Below are 15310 nucleotides of genomic sequence, written 5' to 3'. Positions count from 1 at the left end.
AATCCCCAACTCCATCTGCAGAAATGCAGCCCCAGACCTGCAAGGAACCTCCACCATGCTTCACTGTTGCCTGCAGACATTCATTCGTGTGCCGCTCTCCAGCCCTTCGGTGAACAAACTGCCTTGTGCTACAGCCAAATATTTCAAATTTTGACTCATCAGTCCAGAGCACCTGCTGCCATTTTTCTGCACCCTAGTTCCTGTGTTTTCATGCATAGTTCAGTCGCTTGGCCTTGTTTCCACGTTGGAGGTATGGCTTTTTGGCCGCAAGTCTTCCATGAAGGCCACTTCTGTCCAGACATATCTGGACAGTAGATGGGTGTACCAGGGTCCCACTGTTTTCTGCCAATTCTGAGCTGATGGCATTGCTGGACATCTTCCGATTGCGAAGGGAAGTAAGTATGATGTGTCTTTCATCTGCTGCAGTAAGTTTCCTTGGCCGACCACTGCGTCTGTTGCCCTCAACATTGCCCGTTTCTTTGTGCTTCTTCAAAAGAGCTTGGACAGCACATCTGGAAACCCCTGTCTGCCTTGAAATTTCTGCCTGGGAGAGACCTTGCTGATGCAGTATAACTACCTTGTGTCTTGTTGCTGTGCTCAGTCTTGCCATGGTGTATGACTTTAGACAGTAAACTGTCTTCAGCAACCTCACCTTGTTAGCTGAGTTTGGCTGTTCCTCACCCAGTTTTATTCCTCCTACACAACTGTTTCTGTTTCAGTTAATGATTATGTTTCAACCAACATATTGAATTGATGATCATTAGCACCTGTTTGGTGTAATTGTTTAATCATACACCTGACTATATGCCTACAAAATCCCTTACTTTGTGCAAGTGTACCTAGAAGAACTGATGCTGTTTTGAAGGCAAAGGGTGGTCGCACCAAATATGGATTTGAATTAGATTTTTCTTCTGTTCACTTACTTTGCATTTAGTTAATTGATAAATATAAACTATTAACATGTCTATTTTTGAAAGCATTCTTACTTTATAGCATTTTTTCACACCTGCCTAAAACTTTTGCACAGTACTGTGTGTGTGTGTGTGTGTGTGTGTATGTATGAGTGTGTGTGTGTGTGTGTATATATATATATATTCAAATCACCTTATCTGCAATAGTCTCATCTTTGCCTGTGACAGCTCTGTAGAAAAGGACGATATCTACTTTTAGCATTACACAGATAACAATGACTGTGACGATGGAAATCATAACAACAACAACCATTATAATTCCAGAAGAGAAGGAGCTGCGACTGATGTCTGTAGAAATAACTGCTGAGGAAAAAAATATTAGAAAATATTAAAGAAAACACCAGCAAAATATTTTAATGTATATCTTGCAAAAGACATTTACCATTACAGATACCAAGGCAGAGCCTAATTTTCACTGTCTGTATTGCAACAGCATCTTACTAGTAAAGAGACTCCAAAATGAGGAGCTCCCAGGTTGGCTATCAAATAAGTTTTATCACAGCTCCTGGACTAAAAGAGCATAAAAGAGTAACATCTTTGCAAATAAAAACAGTTAATCAATTTAAGGCTGTTTAAATTAGTTTGAAATTGTGTCGGGTCAGTATGACCCAAAACTTAACAGTTGTACCAAAATTAAGAACATAATAGGTGTGTTAAAGATAAGCTGTAACAACCACCAGTAACAACCCAGCCTTTTTTTAGAATGTGCAATGTGGGTTATAGGAAGTGGTTGAGTGTGTGTTTTTGTTGATGAACAACTAACTTGTCTATTTGCTATCTCCGGGAAACTTTAACTTGAGTGAAGCTGTATGCTAAATATTGCATTCTAAGCATACATCTTTGGACATTTTAGATATAATAAAGTATTTCTTTAAATATAATTTCCTCAAATTAAAAGAGTGCTGACTCTGTACTCTTTGTCATTTTCATTTCCCCTACATCACAAGCTCAATGTATGACTGCCAAACCTTGTTTCCCTTCTTCTGAAAGAATAGGATTTTATGCTGATTCCCGTGCTTTGACTAGCATCAGCAGGTTCAAGTCTTTATAGAGTGTAACTGAGTTATTCATAATTTGCACATGAAGGTTTCAAAATTGAACCTTTTTTACAGGTTTATAAAAGAAAATTCTTAATATAACAGGAATCAGGCATCTCATCACATATATAATTTATATAAAATGGCAGCACACACACCTCACCAGGTTTTGAACAGTTAGTTGCTGGTTATGGAATAGAAAATGGGTACTGTTTTGCAGGTGCTAGTTGATGAAGTGTGAAGTGGTCTCCAATCATTATGCACAAGGACTGTGTATTATGCCAACATAGAATTTTGCCTGGAACATCAAAGGGGGATCTAAATTGTCTGTCCATAACTTTAAATATCAAGTAGCTTCAGAAGACATTTCTTTCCCTTCCCCTTTTTTGATATCTGTGATGGTTCTGAATAGTTTTGAGCTCTGGAATATTGAGTTTTACTTCTCTTTTGTAAGGTCCAAGATAGTGTTTCTTTGCCCTTCACAGCATAGCACTTCCTTGTACCAGTTAGTGAAGTTTCATTGTCCCTTTAGATTGACCCGTCACTTTGTTTTTCAAAAGAAGAACTTCTGCAGTTTTTAGTGCTGGTTTATTTAAGTAATACTTCAATTAATACATTTAGTAAAATAAAAAAGTAAAATGAATTTTATTGTAATGCAATACGTACAATCTAATTTACTGTCCAGTCTATGCAGTACTTGTTACATCAGATACAGCAATAACTGACACAATCAGACTGGTATGGATTTTTAGACTTTTCAAAACATTTTTCAGATGTTTGTAGATCTTTCCCAACAGAAAATTAGCAATAATAATATATAATTATATAATTATATATTTATTATATAATAATAAATGACAATAATATGAATGAAAACTAATATGAAAAGTATGAAATTGATAAACACTAATTTGTGTCTTTAATGAGCCATCATAAAAATGTGTATCAACTGCACACAAAGCTACAGTACACAAATATTACAGGATCGTCTGATATTTATTTATTCCTAGATTGCTTTGTGAAAGAGGAATATTCAGAAATTTGTAAACTGCATTTGTATGTAAGTAGGCCAGGTGTTTTTTTTTTTCTTTTTTGGATATAGAACTGGTTTGACAGTTCAGACATTTTTTTTTAATATTGTAACATTTTTAACAAATACAGTAACTGCAGGACATATTTCACCTTCACCTATTTTTGAGTGAAGTGTAACAATTATTATCATTTCTTTTTTGTGTTATTTTTTACACAAATGTTAACAAACTTTTAGAAATATGTATGCATCATGCTTTTTGAAGGGGGGGGGGGGGGGGGGCAGCTACACCTAACAGAGACACATATACTGTATAAACAGGGTGTATCTGCATCACTCATCATGGCATCTTTACCAGCATGCAAGCTGCTTCCTACAGCCTCCCTATCCTGATTGGGCTTTTTCTGCACTCATTTATTTGCAGGTGGACCTCAATTAATTAATTTTACTAATAGCTTCACCTGGCAGATTGACCAACCAATCAAAGCCCCTGTTCCCCCTGTCATGCCAAATTTTGCCCTTGCTGAATTTTGCACTACTTTGAGATATGCACATGAGTGAGTGTTTTGTTGAACTTTGCCCGTGTGATTACTTAAGCTATTATTGCATTCGGTATTACAAATTAATAAGGTGACCATATGGCTCAGTGTTCAGCAGAACAGCTTGGGACAGTTCAAGCTTTTCAAATCACAACCCAATGCATTCTGGTATGTTTGACCTGTCTCAGGTACAATTCTTACCTTTAAGAGAAGCAGGACTTCGTTTACCAGAATGCATTGGTAAGCCTGGACTATCCCAAAACTGTCCCGCTGAAATTCACCTTGCGTGAAATGAAACGTACATTTTAGAGTTTAAAACTATAAAACATCAAAACACAAAAGAGCTAATGAACAGCAATTTCCTCGCATTACATGATATTATAAATACCGGTATGTGTTTAGTATGGAGACTAAAATTAAAGGTAGACTCATTTAAAATCATCTAAACGTATAAATCGCTCGCCCTTTTCCATACACTACATATAAAACTGCAGTGTACAAAAATGAAAGACAGAAAAAAAATGTATGTACACATAAGGTTTAAATGATTTTATATGGTTAAAAATATACATTTCAAGACATTTTGGACATAATCCCTTTGCTGTGTAGAAAATTTATATATATATATATATATATATATATATATATATATATATATATATATATATATATATATATATATATATATATTGCTCTCACATTCTCTGCTCCAGATGCACTGTATATTTTGCAAACCTGAGCAAATCATAGTACAATATATGCTACAAAAAAAAAAAAAAAAAAATCCTTTATTTATGCAAGTTGTAGTGAAAAGCTTTAGAAATACAACTCATCAATCATTTCAAACTATGGAAATCCACTTCCAAAGTATTTATTGGTCAACACTTTTAGCAAACATTGAGGAAAAACGTTTCTGTATTTTGTACTTTTGAATGGTGTCTTCGCTCAGAAGGCCTTTGACAGCAAACATTTTTTTCTTGTGAAAGGAACTCTGGCTGTGCATGTTTTTCTCAATGGGAGAACCAAAATCCAGACCTTCAGTACAGTTTGAACAGTGTTCCCAGTTTTACAGCGATTTATGTTTTCACTTGCATTAGCATTTGAAATACTATCAATGATGGGCCAATTTTAGACAACACAATTCTTGTTACAGCATGGATTTAGAGACTGCAGGTTTTGCTGTGGTAGGAAGCAAGGATACATAACATGTGCCCCACAGTTTCAGTACTGCTGACCTAGTAGCTTCTAAATATAGTGACAGTGGATACTGATCATCGGCATCTATCAATATATTTGCAGCTTCACTCCATCACTACCATGCCTCCTCCCTGCCCATTAAGGTAAGAATATGATAAAATAACATACAATTACACATATTGTGTTTGTGTGTGTGTGTGTGTGTGTGTGTGTGTGTGTGTGTGTGTAAAATGATTATCTAAAACATTTTAGTAATAATTAGTCGTAATTAGTTGGCACTCGGACCCTTATATAGTGTGTCTCAAGATTAATGTTTATATGATACCATACCACAGTAAATATGCAGAACTACATGCTATTATATTTATAACAGAAAATGGTGTCATTCATAAACACATATTTCATGAGGTAGCAGCTGGCAGATTTCAAAAGTTTGTCAATGTCAAGTATTCTCTCCAAATAAGCATACAGTTGTTAACAAAAAGGCTAAACTGTTACATTTAAATGAATAGCTCCTCCTTCCTTTGACCCTCAGGACGGCTGCTACTCCTTCTCGGACCATAGCTCCTCTAGCTTTTGACAGACAGCCACTCCTGTTCTGGCTTTTGAGGATGGTAGCTTGTCCTATCATGGCCTTTGAGGACAGTAACTCCTCCCCCTTGGGCTTTCAGAGCTCCAGCTCCTCCCCCTCTGGCTTTTTAGCCACATCTCTGTTGCTCCTGGCACTACCTGTGCATCCTGGCAGCCAATTGTGCCTAGCCTGCCTTGACTCAGCAGGACCTGAGACGTTCCCGTTTCTGACACCAAATGTAACAGGGGGGTTTCTTATGTCTGGGTCATCATTGAACAATACTTACACAGAGCATTAGTTGTTGACATGCTGCACAGGCGCACAGTGCTGACACTAGGGGTCCAGCAATGGTAACCCTAGTGTCACATTTAATAAAGAAAAGAAAGTCTCTCCGGGCACGACCCCCAGCCAATCCGAACCTCCTGATCATCTCAGTGCTGGGCGAGCCTAGCTGCTCAATTGATTGCCCAGCAATACGTGTCCTATTATACATCCCAGCTGCACACATTTACATGATAGGCTACATTATATTTCTGTTGCTGGCTCTGGAATTCTTGAAGGTATTAAACAGCGCCAAACATGTTCCAAATCAGTTAGTGTTTCAATTGATGACAACCATGTTTTCTTATTTGCTTCAATGAGTCATGTTGTGTCCTCATTTGGTTCTCTGCCTGGCGCGTGCCTACATGATGTTGGAGACCCACTACTGTACAATACATCACACCCAGATCAGAGTCCCCTGGGTATTTACCCGTATGCTATATATATATAGCTTTGGAGGTATTTTATAGGATTCTGGTGGTACTGTATGCATACAGTGGCAACACTATGTTACAATATACCTTTAATTAGTGTTAGTTTAATCAGTGGTTGCTGTAGTGACCTTGACAAGACTGCTGTTTCTTCACAAAGATGCTCAGTCAGGTTTGTCAGCATAGTGAGGTGACCACTGAAGGACCTTTTCTTGTCCTAGAAAGTCTTAACCCGCAGTCAACATATGTGTTTTCATAATGTTCTCATCCATTTCTGAATCCATATTCCCCTTACTGTATCTGCTAACCCCCTTCTCTGACATGCTACCCACAGAGTGTGAAAGACAGTCAGGGTGGTTGACCTCACCTGTCTTTCTCAATGCGACGGCCATCTAAATTTTGTGAAATCATCTGACCACAGTATTCTTTTCCCTCAGGCTTGTTAACATGCGTCTGTGCAAATAAGAGGCATTTTCTGGCGCTGACGAAGGGCTTTTCCCTGGCCACACTGTCTATCAGCTTGATATCACCATCTGTTATGGATGGCCTGGGCACTTATGATGGTAATGGTGGCTTTCTGGACGTCAGCAAACAGCGAGGATGCTAATATTCTTCTGTACCACTAGGACAATCCATCTGTCAGTTCTGGCATTGGTCTTATTGCACTGCTGTGTGATTAATTCCAAGTCTTGATGCTGTTTTACGTATAGAGTGATGAGGCCTTTCTTGTGAAAATGTTGAATGTTGCTGTCTTAGAACAGAGCACGGCTCATGAGCATGGGACACATTTTCTCAGTGGTGTGTTTCATTCATGCCGACACACCCAATTTAAAAACTACACAGAAGATATTTCTTAGGACCAAATAGAACTCATTAAAGGTGTAATTGAATATGTGCAAATGCTTATTGAGAACAAAGGCATGGTGTAATCCTAAAATAAATGCATTTTTTGTTTGGTGCTAAATAATAATTGTGATTATTTGTAAGTTTACCTTTTAACATTTGGACGATTCAATAGGGTTAATTTATTAAATAATGTGTTATAAAATGTGCTCTTTTCATTTAGAATCCACATCATATGTTCTATTCAATGACTAAATGTTATCAGATGTTAATGCACACATTATTTCAACTTTTAAAATAGGGCCCATCCTGGTTTTAACAATATTTTTTAATGACAAAACTTCACATGGACTGTTGGGTTTCATAATCTTTTAGAGCCATTCAAGGCCAAATATTTGTTCCAACCATAGCTTACTTAATTGAATTGAACCATTCTGGGTTCTATTTGGATAAATATTTAATGGATAACTTACAAAACTTTGCCTTTAGTGGCCTACAAGAACCAAGTTGTGTACCCCAGGATCTATGCCATAAGAGATGGGTTAAGTTATCATAAATTAGATATGTCACATATGACTTAGTTTTACCATTATCCAGACTAATGTAGTCACATGGAATGTTAAAGCTGTTAAGAGATTAAGGGGAAATATGGGACAGCTTAATTGTTCTGCCAGTAAATGTAATAGTTTTCTTTTAAAGTAAGTCCCGCCTGTTAAGCACCAGCAAAATCAGTATTTAGGGCCTGCACTGTATTTCTAAAAAATATATTCTGTGTAGTGCTAATCAGTTTAAAACAATAACTGGAGAGTGCTTAACTGACAGTGTGACAGGGTAAGACCCTCCACAAACTGACCTGGATGTGGTAAAACATCCAACAACAGTTAGGCGATTCTGTGCCACCAGAGCATCTACTGCAAGTGTTTCCTTGTAAAATGAGTACACACAAAGATAGCACATGTACGGTAACTGACGCTGCACTGTATACAAACCAGGTAGATCTTATGCACTGTAAGACGATGTTGAATCTGTCCACGCTTAAGAGAAACTGCAGGTAGCCTGAAGCCTCAGACTTGCTGGTTGAGGGCTGGTAGAAGCTTAATTTAGTTTAGAGGATTAATATAAGCCACAGCAGTGTTTATTTGTAAAGTATTATCCATTTTTTGTTTGCTTGAAGACTAGCTCAATCTCTTTTTCTTTTTAAATCAACCTGTGCTACCTTGTGTATTAGCCCAGTATTCAGTTGTGAATGATTATTCCTGAAAGACAGCCCAAACACCAGGCCATGATAATCTGAAGTTAATTAGTGCAGTCACCAGTATTAACCACTAGAGGGATTCTTCAACTGAAATAGTCTACCAATGGCCTATACCTGCTTCACTTGTATAAATAACGGTATATGCGGCTGTTCTCAAAACAGCACTTGAAAGCCTGTTCGTTCTCCAAATATATATACAATAACTTATTTGAGTCATGAGACATAGTTTAAAAAAAAATAAAATAAAAAAAAAACTGGTGGAAATATTTTAAAAGTATTTAAACAGACAACTTGACAGTGTAGATGTATGAATTTCTCATTGACAATATTAAGAGGGACAGCTCTGTTTATATAATTAAAACAGACCCTAGCCACTGTCTCATGCTGTAGCAACTGGCCACACCTGGTAATGTAACCCATTTGTGAGTTTGCCTGGTCTGTAATGCTTGCTTATTTTAAAGGATATTAGCCTGAAGCCTAATTGTAGTAGAACTGCTCAACTGCTCTTTGGTTACCCTAGAGTCTGGACCCAGTTTTTCACTGTGCTGAAATGATGAGGCATGACTTAATTGAGCACTGTTCTATTTGTATTTTACTCATTAAACACATTTAGTTTAATATTGCATGGGGTATTTGACCTAAATTAAGGTGCATTTTCAACATAACTTTATAGAGGGAAGTGGAAAATCTGTGTTTTGTTACTGAAGTACCTCAGCAATACCATATTATATCCATGACCCCCTCTACAGAATGCATTCTTTACCAATGAAACGCTCACGGCAGGAAAAATAAACCAGGCAGAAAAGAGAAACATTCGATACATCAATAATTTCCAATGTTTATTTCAGTTGAATTTGCTTTTGTTCCTAGCACATCCTTGGATTAATTGTTTTCTTTTGTTTAATCTCTATTACACCAGAAGAATAGCTATCAGAACAGAAGGTGGTAGGATTGTAGTTCAACAAGGTAAAACCTTGCTGTCATTTCAAATTATAGATAATGGTTAGACAGCAAAAACTACAGAAATGTCATCCACAGTTTCAATGACATCAAGCCAGAATACTGGGTACCATCAAGAAACAGGTACAACAGTTAGAAGTTTAGCTTCCCCCCCAACCCCCCCCCAACTATTCATTTTATAAAAACTGAAGACACACCAATAGAACACCCTGTTAACAGTACTTGTTTTTTTTAGTATTTTTTTTTATTTTTGATTTTTTGATTAAAGCTAAATGCACTGATATGGTCAACACAAATCTCATTTATAATACTGAAGAGAGTACTTTTCTTTCTTAAAGGACTACAAAGGCACGACTTGCCAACTATCAAAAATATAAGCTATACAATATATAAATGTTGTATGGTACTGTAATAGAAAATCTCTAATCTTGGTTTTACAAAATGTAAATACTTTCACAAAAAAACAAAAAACAAAACACACACAAAGTTAAATAAAATAAGTTAATGGCTATCTGTACATTATGGCTTTGATAAACAAAATCAGCATTTTAGGAGACTTAAGATAGCAAAACAAAAATGTTTTTTTTTTTTTCTTAGCAGTAAGGCTTTGCCTTGTGTACTAGTTTTAGAAGAAGATTAACCCAGAAGGTGGATTTGTACTAATGTTCCTAGCAACTGTTTAAATGTTGCCAACGGTTTTGAAATTAATTAGCAAAGAACCTCTTAAACAAATAGTTGTTTAACTTACTATGATTGCCATAACATAAATAGATGTCACTTCTAGGCTATGTATTTGATATATTAGAGATTAGCTTTTTGATAGCTCTGTTTTGAACATACAGTATTAAGCGAGTCTTTAAAGCAATGGTAGACCTTGAAAAAAGAAATACTCTCTTTCATCCACACAATCTAGACCATTGATTTCTTTTATAAACAATAACAATAAATCATTTGAATGTGATCTTTGTCCACGTATACCCCATCTGGATAGAAAGCATTAATATTGTGCACTAACAAACGTGTACAACATATACATTACATATATAGAACATTCTATATACAGCCATATACAATTTTAAGGTTATCTCTAAAGACTACTGGCAATGTTTACTATAATCACAGAAGGAGCTAAAGCAGCATATGTAAAACAAAAGAAAATAATAAAAATAGAAACAACACTGAATTTAGCAGCAAAGAAGCTGCATCATTATTATTAGATTATCTCATACATCATCGGAAAAATCCATGCTTTATGTCTGATTGCCATTCACACAGCCATGTTATACTGTTAAAAGTGAGGGGTTCCACTGCTTACATTGAGATCCCATTAATTCTAATCAATTCAAATCAACAAGAAACTGCAACATTACTTCAGCTTGCGGTAAAGAAATAAGATAACAATGGTTCAATATATATTTTTCCTGATTTGAGTTTGATCACAAAGAACTTAGATGGCAAGTATAATATTGTTTTTCATGAGAATGTAAAAGGGAAAACATAACAAGTATAAAGCAAAGGAAAAACACAACTCTTAAAGACACCTGATAATTGCGCATGTTGTCTCAATGCCTCACTTTCCTTCACTTTGGCAGAAAATATTTTTTTGTTTGTTTTTTTGATGTAAAGCTTATCAACTCAATGCAAGTAAAAAAAAAAGGCAGAGGTGACCATGCTTAAGGAAAAAGTGTGCAATTACACCAAAATATTTCAGTTATTCCCTATGGATTGCTGGTGAAACTAAAATTAGCATGACTTCCAACTAAATACCATATATCTAATGTGGCTTCATGCTTGTGTTCCTGTCATATCATTTCATACAGTTAGAAAGAGAAGAACTTCAGTTGCTTGTATTGCAGGTAACCATGTTCATCCTAATGCTGTCTGTGGGAATGTCTAAGGTTAAAATGCTATAGAAAATGGGGGGTGGGTTATAAATTGTGGAAATCTGATCATTGCCACTGCTGACCAGGGGTATAATAACCGTCTCAAATTATTTCTTAGTTGGCAGAAATACACAGCACAAAACCACATAATATAAAAAGTAAATCAATTATATTTGAAAATAATCTTTAAAGCGATACAAATGGCTAACAAAAAAAATACCAAAGCAACATGTGGCCTGGATATTTTCCACAATATGAATATGTATTTGAATTAGCTTATCGCTTTATTCCTGCAAATGGAATGGGGATGCCTGAACCAGCTATAGTTTGCCATAGTAATTACAAAATAAATTGACCTCGGCAAAAAAAAAAAAAGAACTAAAAACTAGTTTCATTTTTTCCGAAAGCAGATTCACATGCCTGAAAAAAACTGAGCATTTTGGCCTTTTAGCAATGTAGATTTCTTCTTCTTCTTCTTCTTCTTCTTCTTCTTCTTCTTCTTCTTCTTCTTCTTCTTCTTCTTCTTCTTCTTCTTCTTCTTCTTCTTCTTCGTAGCAGTAGTATTAGTAGTATTTAAAAAAAATAAAGATTTTGTTTCTTTTTTATTTTAGAATAAACCATTTCTTATTGTAACATGCTTTTCTTTTTTTCTTACTATGGCAGTTTATTGTTTGCGTTTTTGTATCATGCAATCTTGTTTTGATTTCTTATATAAGAGCATCGGCATACTAATCTGTACACTTATTACTATTTTTTTCTTTTCCAGGCATTTTCCTAAGGGTCCTGGGATAATTATGCAGCACAGAACATAGAAAACAGAGAACATATTTTTAAACTAACCCAAGTTTGGCAATATCATGACCAACACAGCAAAGTCCTATTAGTTGTCTTTGAACCTTCAATTTTTCTTTTCCCACAAATTGAATCCAAATAACTTCATGGAGGCAAAACAAGAATCTAGAATAACTATTCTTCCCAGTGACACGGCTCAGGTCCATTTTACCCAACTGCTACAGTATACTTAAGAAGCCAAGTGTCTCCCAGCAGATTACAATTGATACCACTTCTTGTCCTTGCATTTTAGCATCAGCTGTAGAACAAAAACACAAAAATGAATTTTACTGAAGCACTTGTGTCATGCATATTGGAATAGTAACACAAAGGTTAAGTGTAAAAAAAGTTTAACGCATAACCTAAAATACCCTTTTACAAATTTGCGCGTTCAAAAAAGCTAATCTCCATAAAATTTGCATCTTTGCTTTGTTGTAGTGTGTTATAATTAGGGTTCCTAATCCTGTTATCCTGTATCAACATGTCACGATACAAAAAACAAATGTCACAAAGGCTACTATTCAGCACAGCTGAAGTCAGAGCAAAGCGACACGCATCTGGACTTTTTAAAAATATATTTGTCAGATTGTGTCCACTAGGAAGACTGTAGTTTCCTCAGTGTGCCCTGTGGTTATTGTTTAATTATACATGTTAGTATCCAACCAAATGAAACACAAATGCAATAAAATGTATGACATTTTTATTACATTTTGCTTTGTTTGGTAAAACAAACTTTATTATTTAGAACATAGTTTATTAATACAATCAATATGAATTTATCTGTTTTGAAATGGATAATTTTTCTATATTAAATATTATATGCTATTATATGCCATTACCGTGTCCATTGATTGTCAAGAGCTAATATTTATTTTTTTTAATATGTAAAATTGGTAATAAATGACAACTGCGTGCACTATTCCGTGTCAGTGCTGAGTTTAATGTCCTTTTGAGAGCATTTATCTGATTAATTATAAAGAGCAGAAATACCTCATGTGCGTGTTTGGAAAATGACTCTGCGCTCCCCATCATGGCAGCTGTGCGTTCCTCCAGTTCTCCCAGTCTCTGCCCTCTCTCATCCAAAGCGATGCGGGCCCGTGCCAGGTCTCCAACTACCCCTCCAGCAGCAGCCTTCATCCCCTCCATGCTCCCAGGGCCTGGAATATGCTGTGCAAGACTCCGTGAGGCCTTTCCTGCAGCTGCCTCACCAACTAACAAGCAAAAGCGTAGTATGTTGGACAACGGTCCAAAATTGCTTCTGTATGATGTATATGAAGCTTTGCATTGTTCACCAATACAACACAGTTTTGGTATGCTTTAAAACAATGGATGCAAATTAGTATGAATTAATATTTTCAGACATTTTTACAAAAAATCTCCTTAACGTAGATGAACCATAACCAATGAATAGTATAGTTGTAGTAAAAGTGAATAGCTTACAGAGTTCTTCTCTGTCAAATGTTTGTCCACTTCCTCCAAACAGTCCTTTTAGAAATCCTCTGTTTTGAGCCTCTGGGGTTTCCACTGGTGTAAACAACTCTCCCAACATGTCCTTCAACATTAAAAAAAAAAAAAAAAAAAACTCCAAAAATGTGTGTGTGTGTGTGTGTGTGTGTGTGTGTGTGTGTGTGTGTGTGTGTGTGTATATATATATATATATATATATATATATATATATATATATATATATATATGTGTGTGTGTGTGTGTGTGTGTGTGCATCACACAATAAATGAGAGCCTTGTGGCATCTAGGTGATATTACCAAGATAACAAAAGGTATTCTTTACATCATTTGTTTTTCACTGATCATATGAGGTTTAGAAACAAATGTGATTGTATTTACGATAACATGGAAGAAAGAAATAAAACATAAGAAATTCCACCAGCTATATTAGCCACTGACGCCACTAACATTTTGTTGGCGCAACACCTCATAGTTTTTACCATATACTGTACCACTCCTCCTGTTGTTTTAAAAATTAATACAAAATGAATGTAAAACAATCAGCAGATTATTGTGCTGATCTATCAAATGACATTGTAGTATTGATGTAGTTCTAAAAGTCAATGTAAAGATTTTTATTTTTATTTATTTATTTATTAACAATTTACTGCAGTACTCTCTATAAAAGGTGAATGCAGTTTTTTATATGGTTAAATCATTTGACCTCTGCTGTTGTGGAATCAGATAATTAGCCTGTGTATCAAACAGTGGAAAGAATGAGTAATTGCTTAATGGTGCTGTTCTGCATACTGACCTGCAGGTTTTCACACATCTCCTGGCTGTAGGTAATGCGCTGGATCTCTGTAGGAGAGCTCAGGAACAGCGCCTGCCCTCCATTTGTAAAGCAGAAAGTTCGAGCAATCCTCATGTCTGTCAAAGGTAGATAGTTTACATCCAGCATTGGTCGAAGGCTAGGCAAGCTGCAATGCAGATTGAGATCAGCATCAAGAAATTATTTTATTGTAACAACCTTCCCATGCTTTGCCTGTTTCATTTCCTTGTTGCTAGAATCGACTGGAGATGAGTTCAAATCTACGGTAGATTAACTAGATGTAGTGAAGGTGTGTACTGTGCTTTAATTCTTTACTTACCTGGGTTATCTACTGCAGATGTGCAAAGCAACAGCTTTTTTGCAAGAATCCTTGGAAACAGGAACCAATCAAAACCACCAGCCACTACAGACTTCTTAGCGGTAAAAGTCCAACTTACTGCTGTGCTTGTTAAGAGTCACTTGATTAGATGATTCTCTCTTGAATCTGGCAACCAGGAAATCATGCATGCAGAGAATGGGACAATCCACCTTCTACAATGTCCCTACTGTTGTGTAAAGTCACCATACGTTTGCATTAAAGCCTGCCAGAATGCATAATGTGTTTCTCTCACAATCTGTGCTGAAACTATGTATTCTAAACAAGGCAAAACCATGCTGAAAAAAATACCTTAGTGTCATGATATGTCCATTTGCGCAGAAGCAAGCCAGGCAAACACTATTACAAACTGTAACAACATCTGCCCTGAGCACAAACGACGACTCTGTGATGCTATGTGCGTAAAGGCAGTTTTGGGAAGGCAGTGAGTAGACTTTGGCCTGTTTCTCTGAACAGATGACTGCAAAATGGTAATCCCCCATATCCTGAGAAGAGGAGGGCGAGAAGGTTACAAGTTTACGCTTGCGGGGTTTCTCATTGTCATCCATGCTGTTCGGGTCCCTCCACACCTCATAGGGAGGGTGGATCAGGCCACCGGCACAGTCAACAGATGAAAACGTCAGCACTGCTCCTTTAAGCATCAGCACGGTCCCTGTACATTGAAAAAAGAAAGAAAAAAAAAACATAAATTTTGCAGTCCACTGAAGAGCTTGACCCCCAAACTAAGTTCCTTATTTGCTGAAAATAATTAACAGTTAATGTTTTACAACTAGAAAAATCAATAATA

At 36.2% G+C, this 15310-nt stretch overlaps 1 protein-coding gene across 13 annotated transcripts in view; it reads right to left on the bottom strand.

Moving 5' to 3' along the window:
* Nucleotides 1-11626: 11626 nt before the first annotated feature.
* The window catches only part of stxbp5l (syntaxin binding protein 5L), a 150087-nt gene continuing 146403 nt past the window's right edge, over nucleotides 11627-15310 (bottom strand). For all 13 annotated transcript variants that reach the window (XM_041259422.1, XM_041259423.1, XM_041259426.1 and 10 more), the window contains 5 exons: nucleotides 14815-15175; nucleotides 14130-14295; nucleotides 13310-13421; nucleotides 12860-13080; nucleotides 11627-12128 (listed from right to left, as the gene is read on the bottom strand). In XM_041259422.1, the coding sequence (XP_041115356.1) occupies nucleotides 12087-12128; nucleotides 12860-13080; nucleotides 13310-13421; nucleotides 14130-14295; nucleotides 14815-15175 (902 nt within the window). In that variant the 3' untranslated portion in view covers nucleotides 11627-12086. The remainder of the gene's footprint in view (nucleotides 12129-12859; nucleotides 13081-13309; nucleotides 13422-14129; nucleotides 14296-14814; nucleotides 15176-15310) is intronic.

This window comes from Polyodon spathula, chromosome 9 (assembly GCF_017654505.1).
Source record: "Polyodon spathula isolate WHYD16114869_AA chromosome 9, ASM1765450v1, whole genome shotgun sequence".
NCBI classification, from domain to species: Eukaryota; Metazoa; Chordata; class Actinopteri; order Acipenseriformes; family Polyodontidae; genus Polyodon; species Polyodon spathula.
This window is presented reverse-complemented; position numbering and strand designations above follow the sequence as displayed.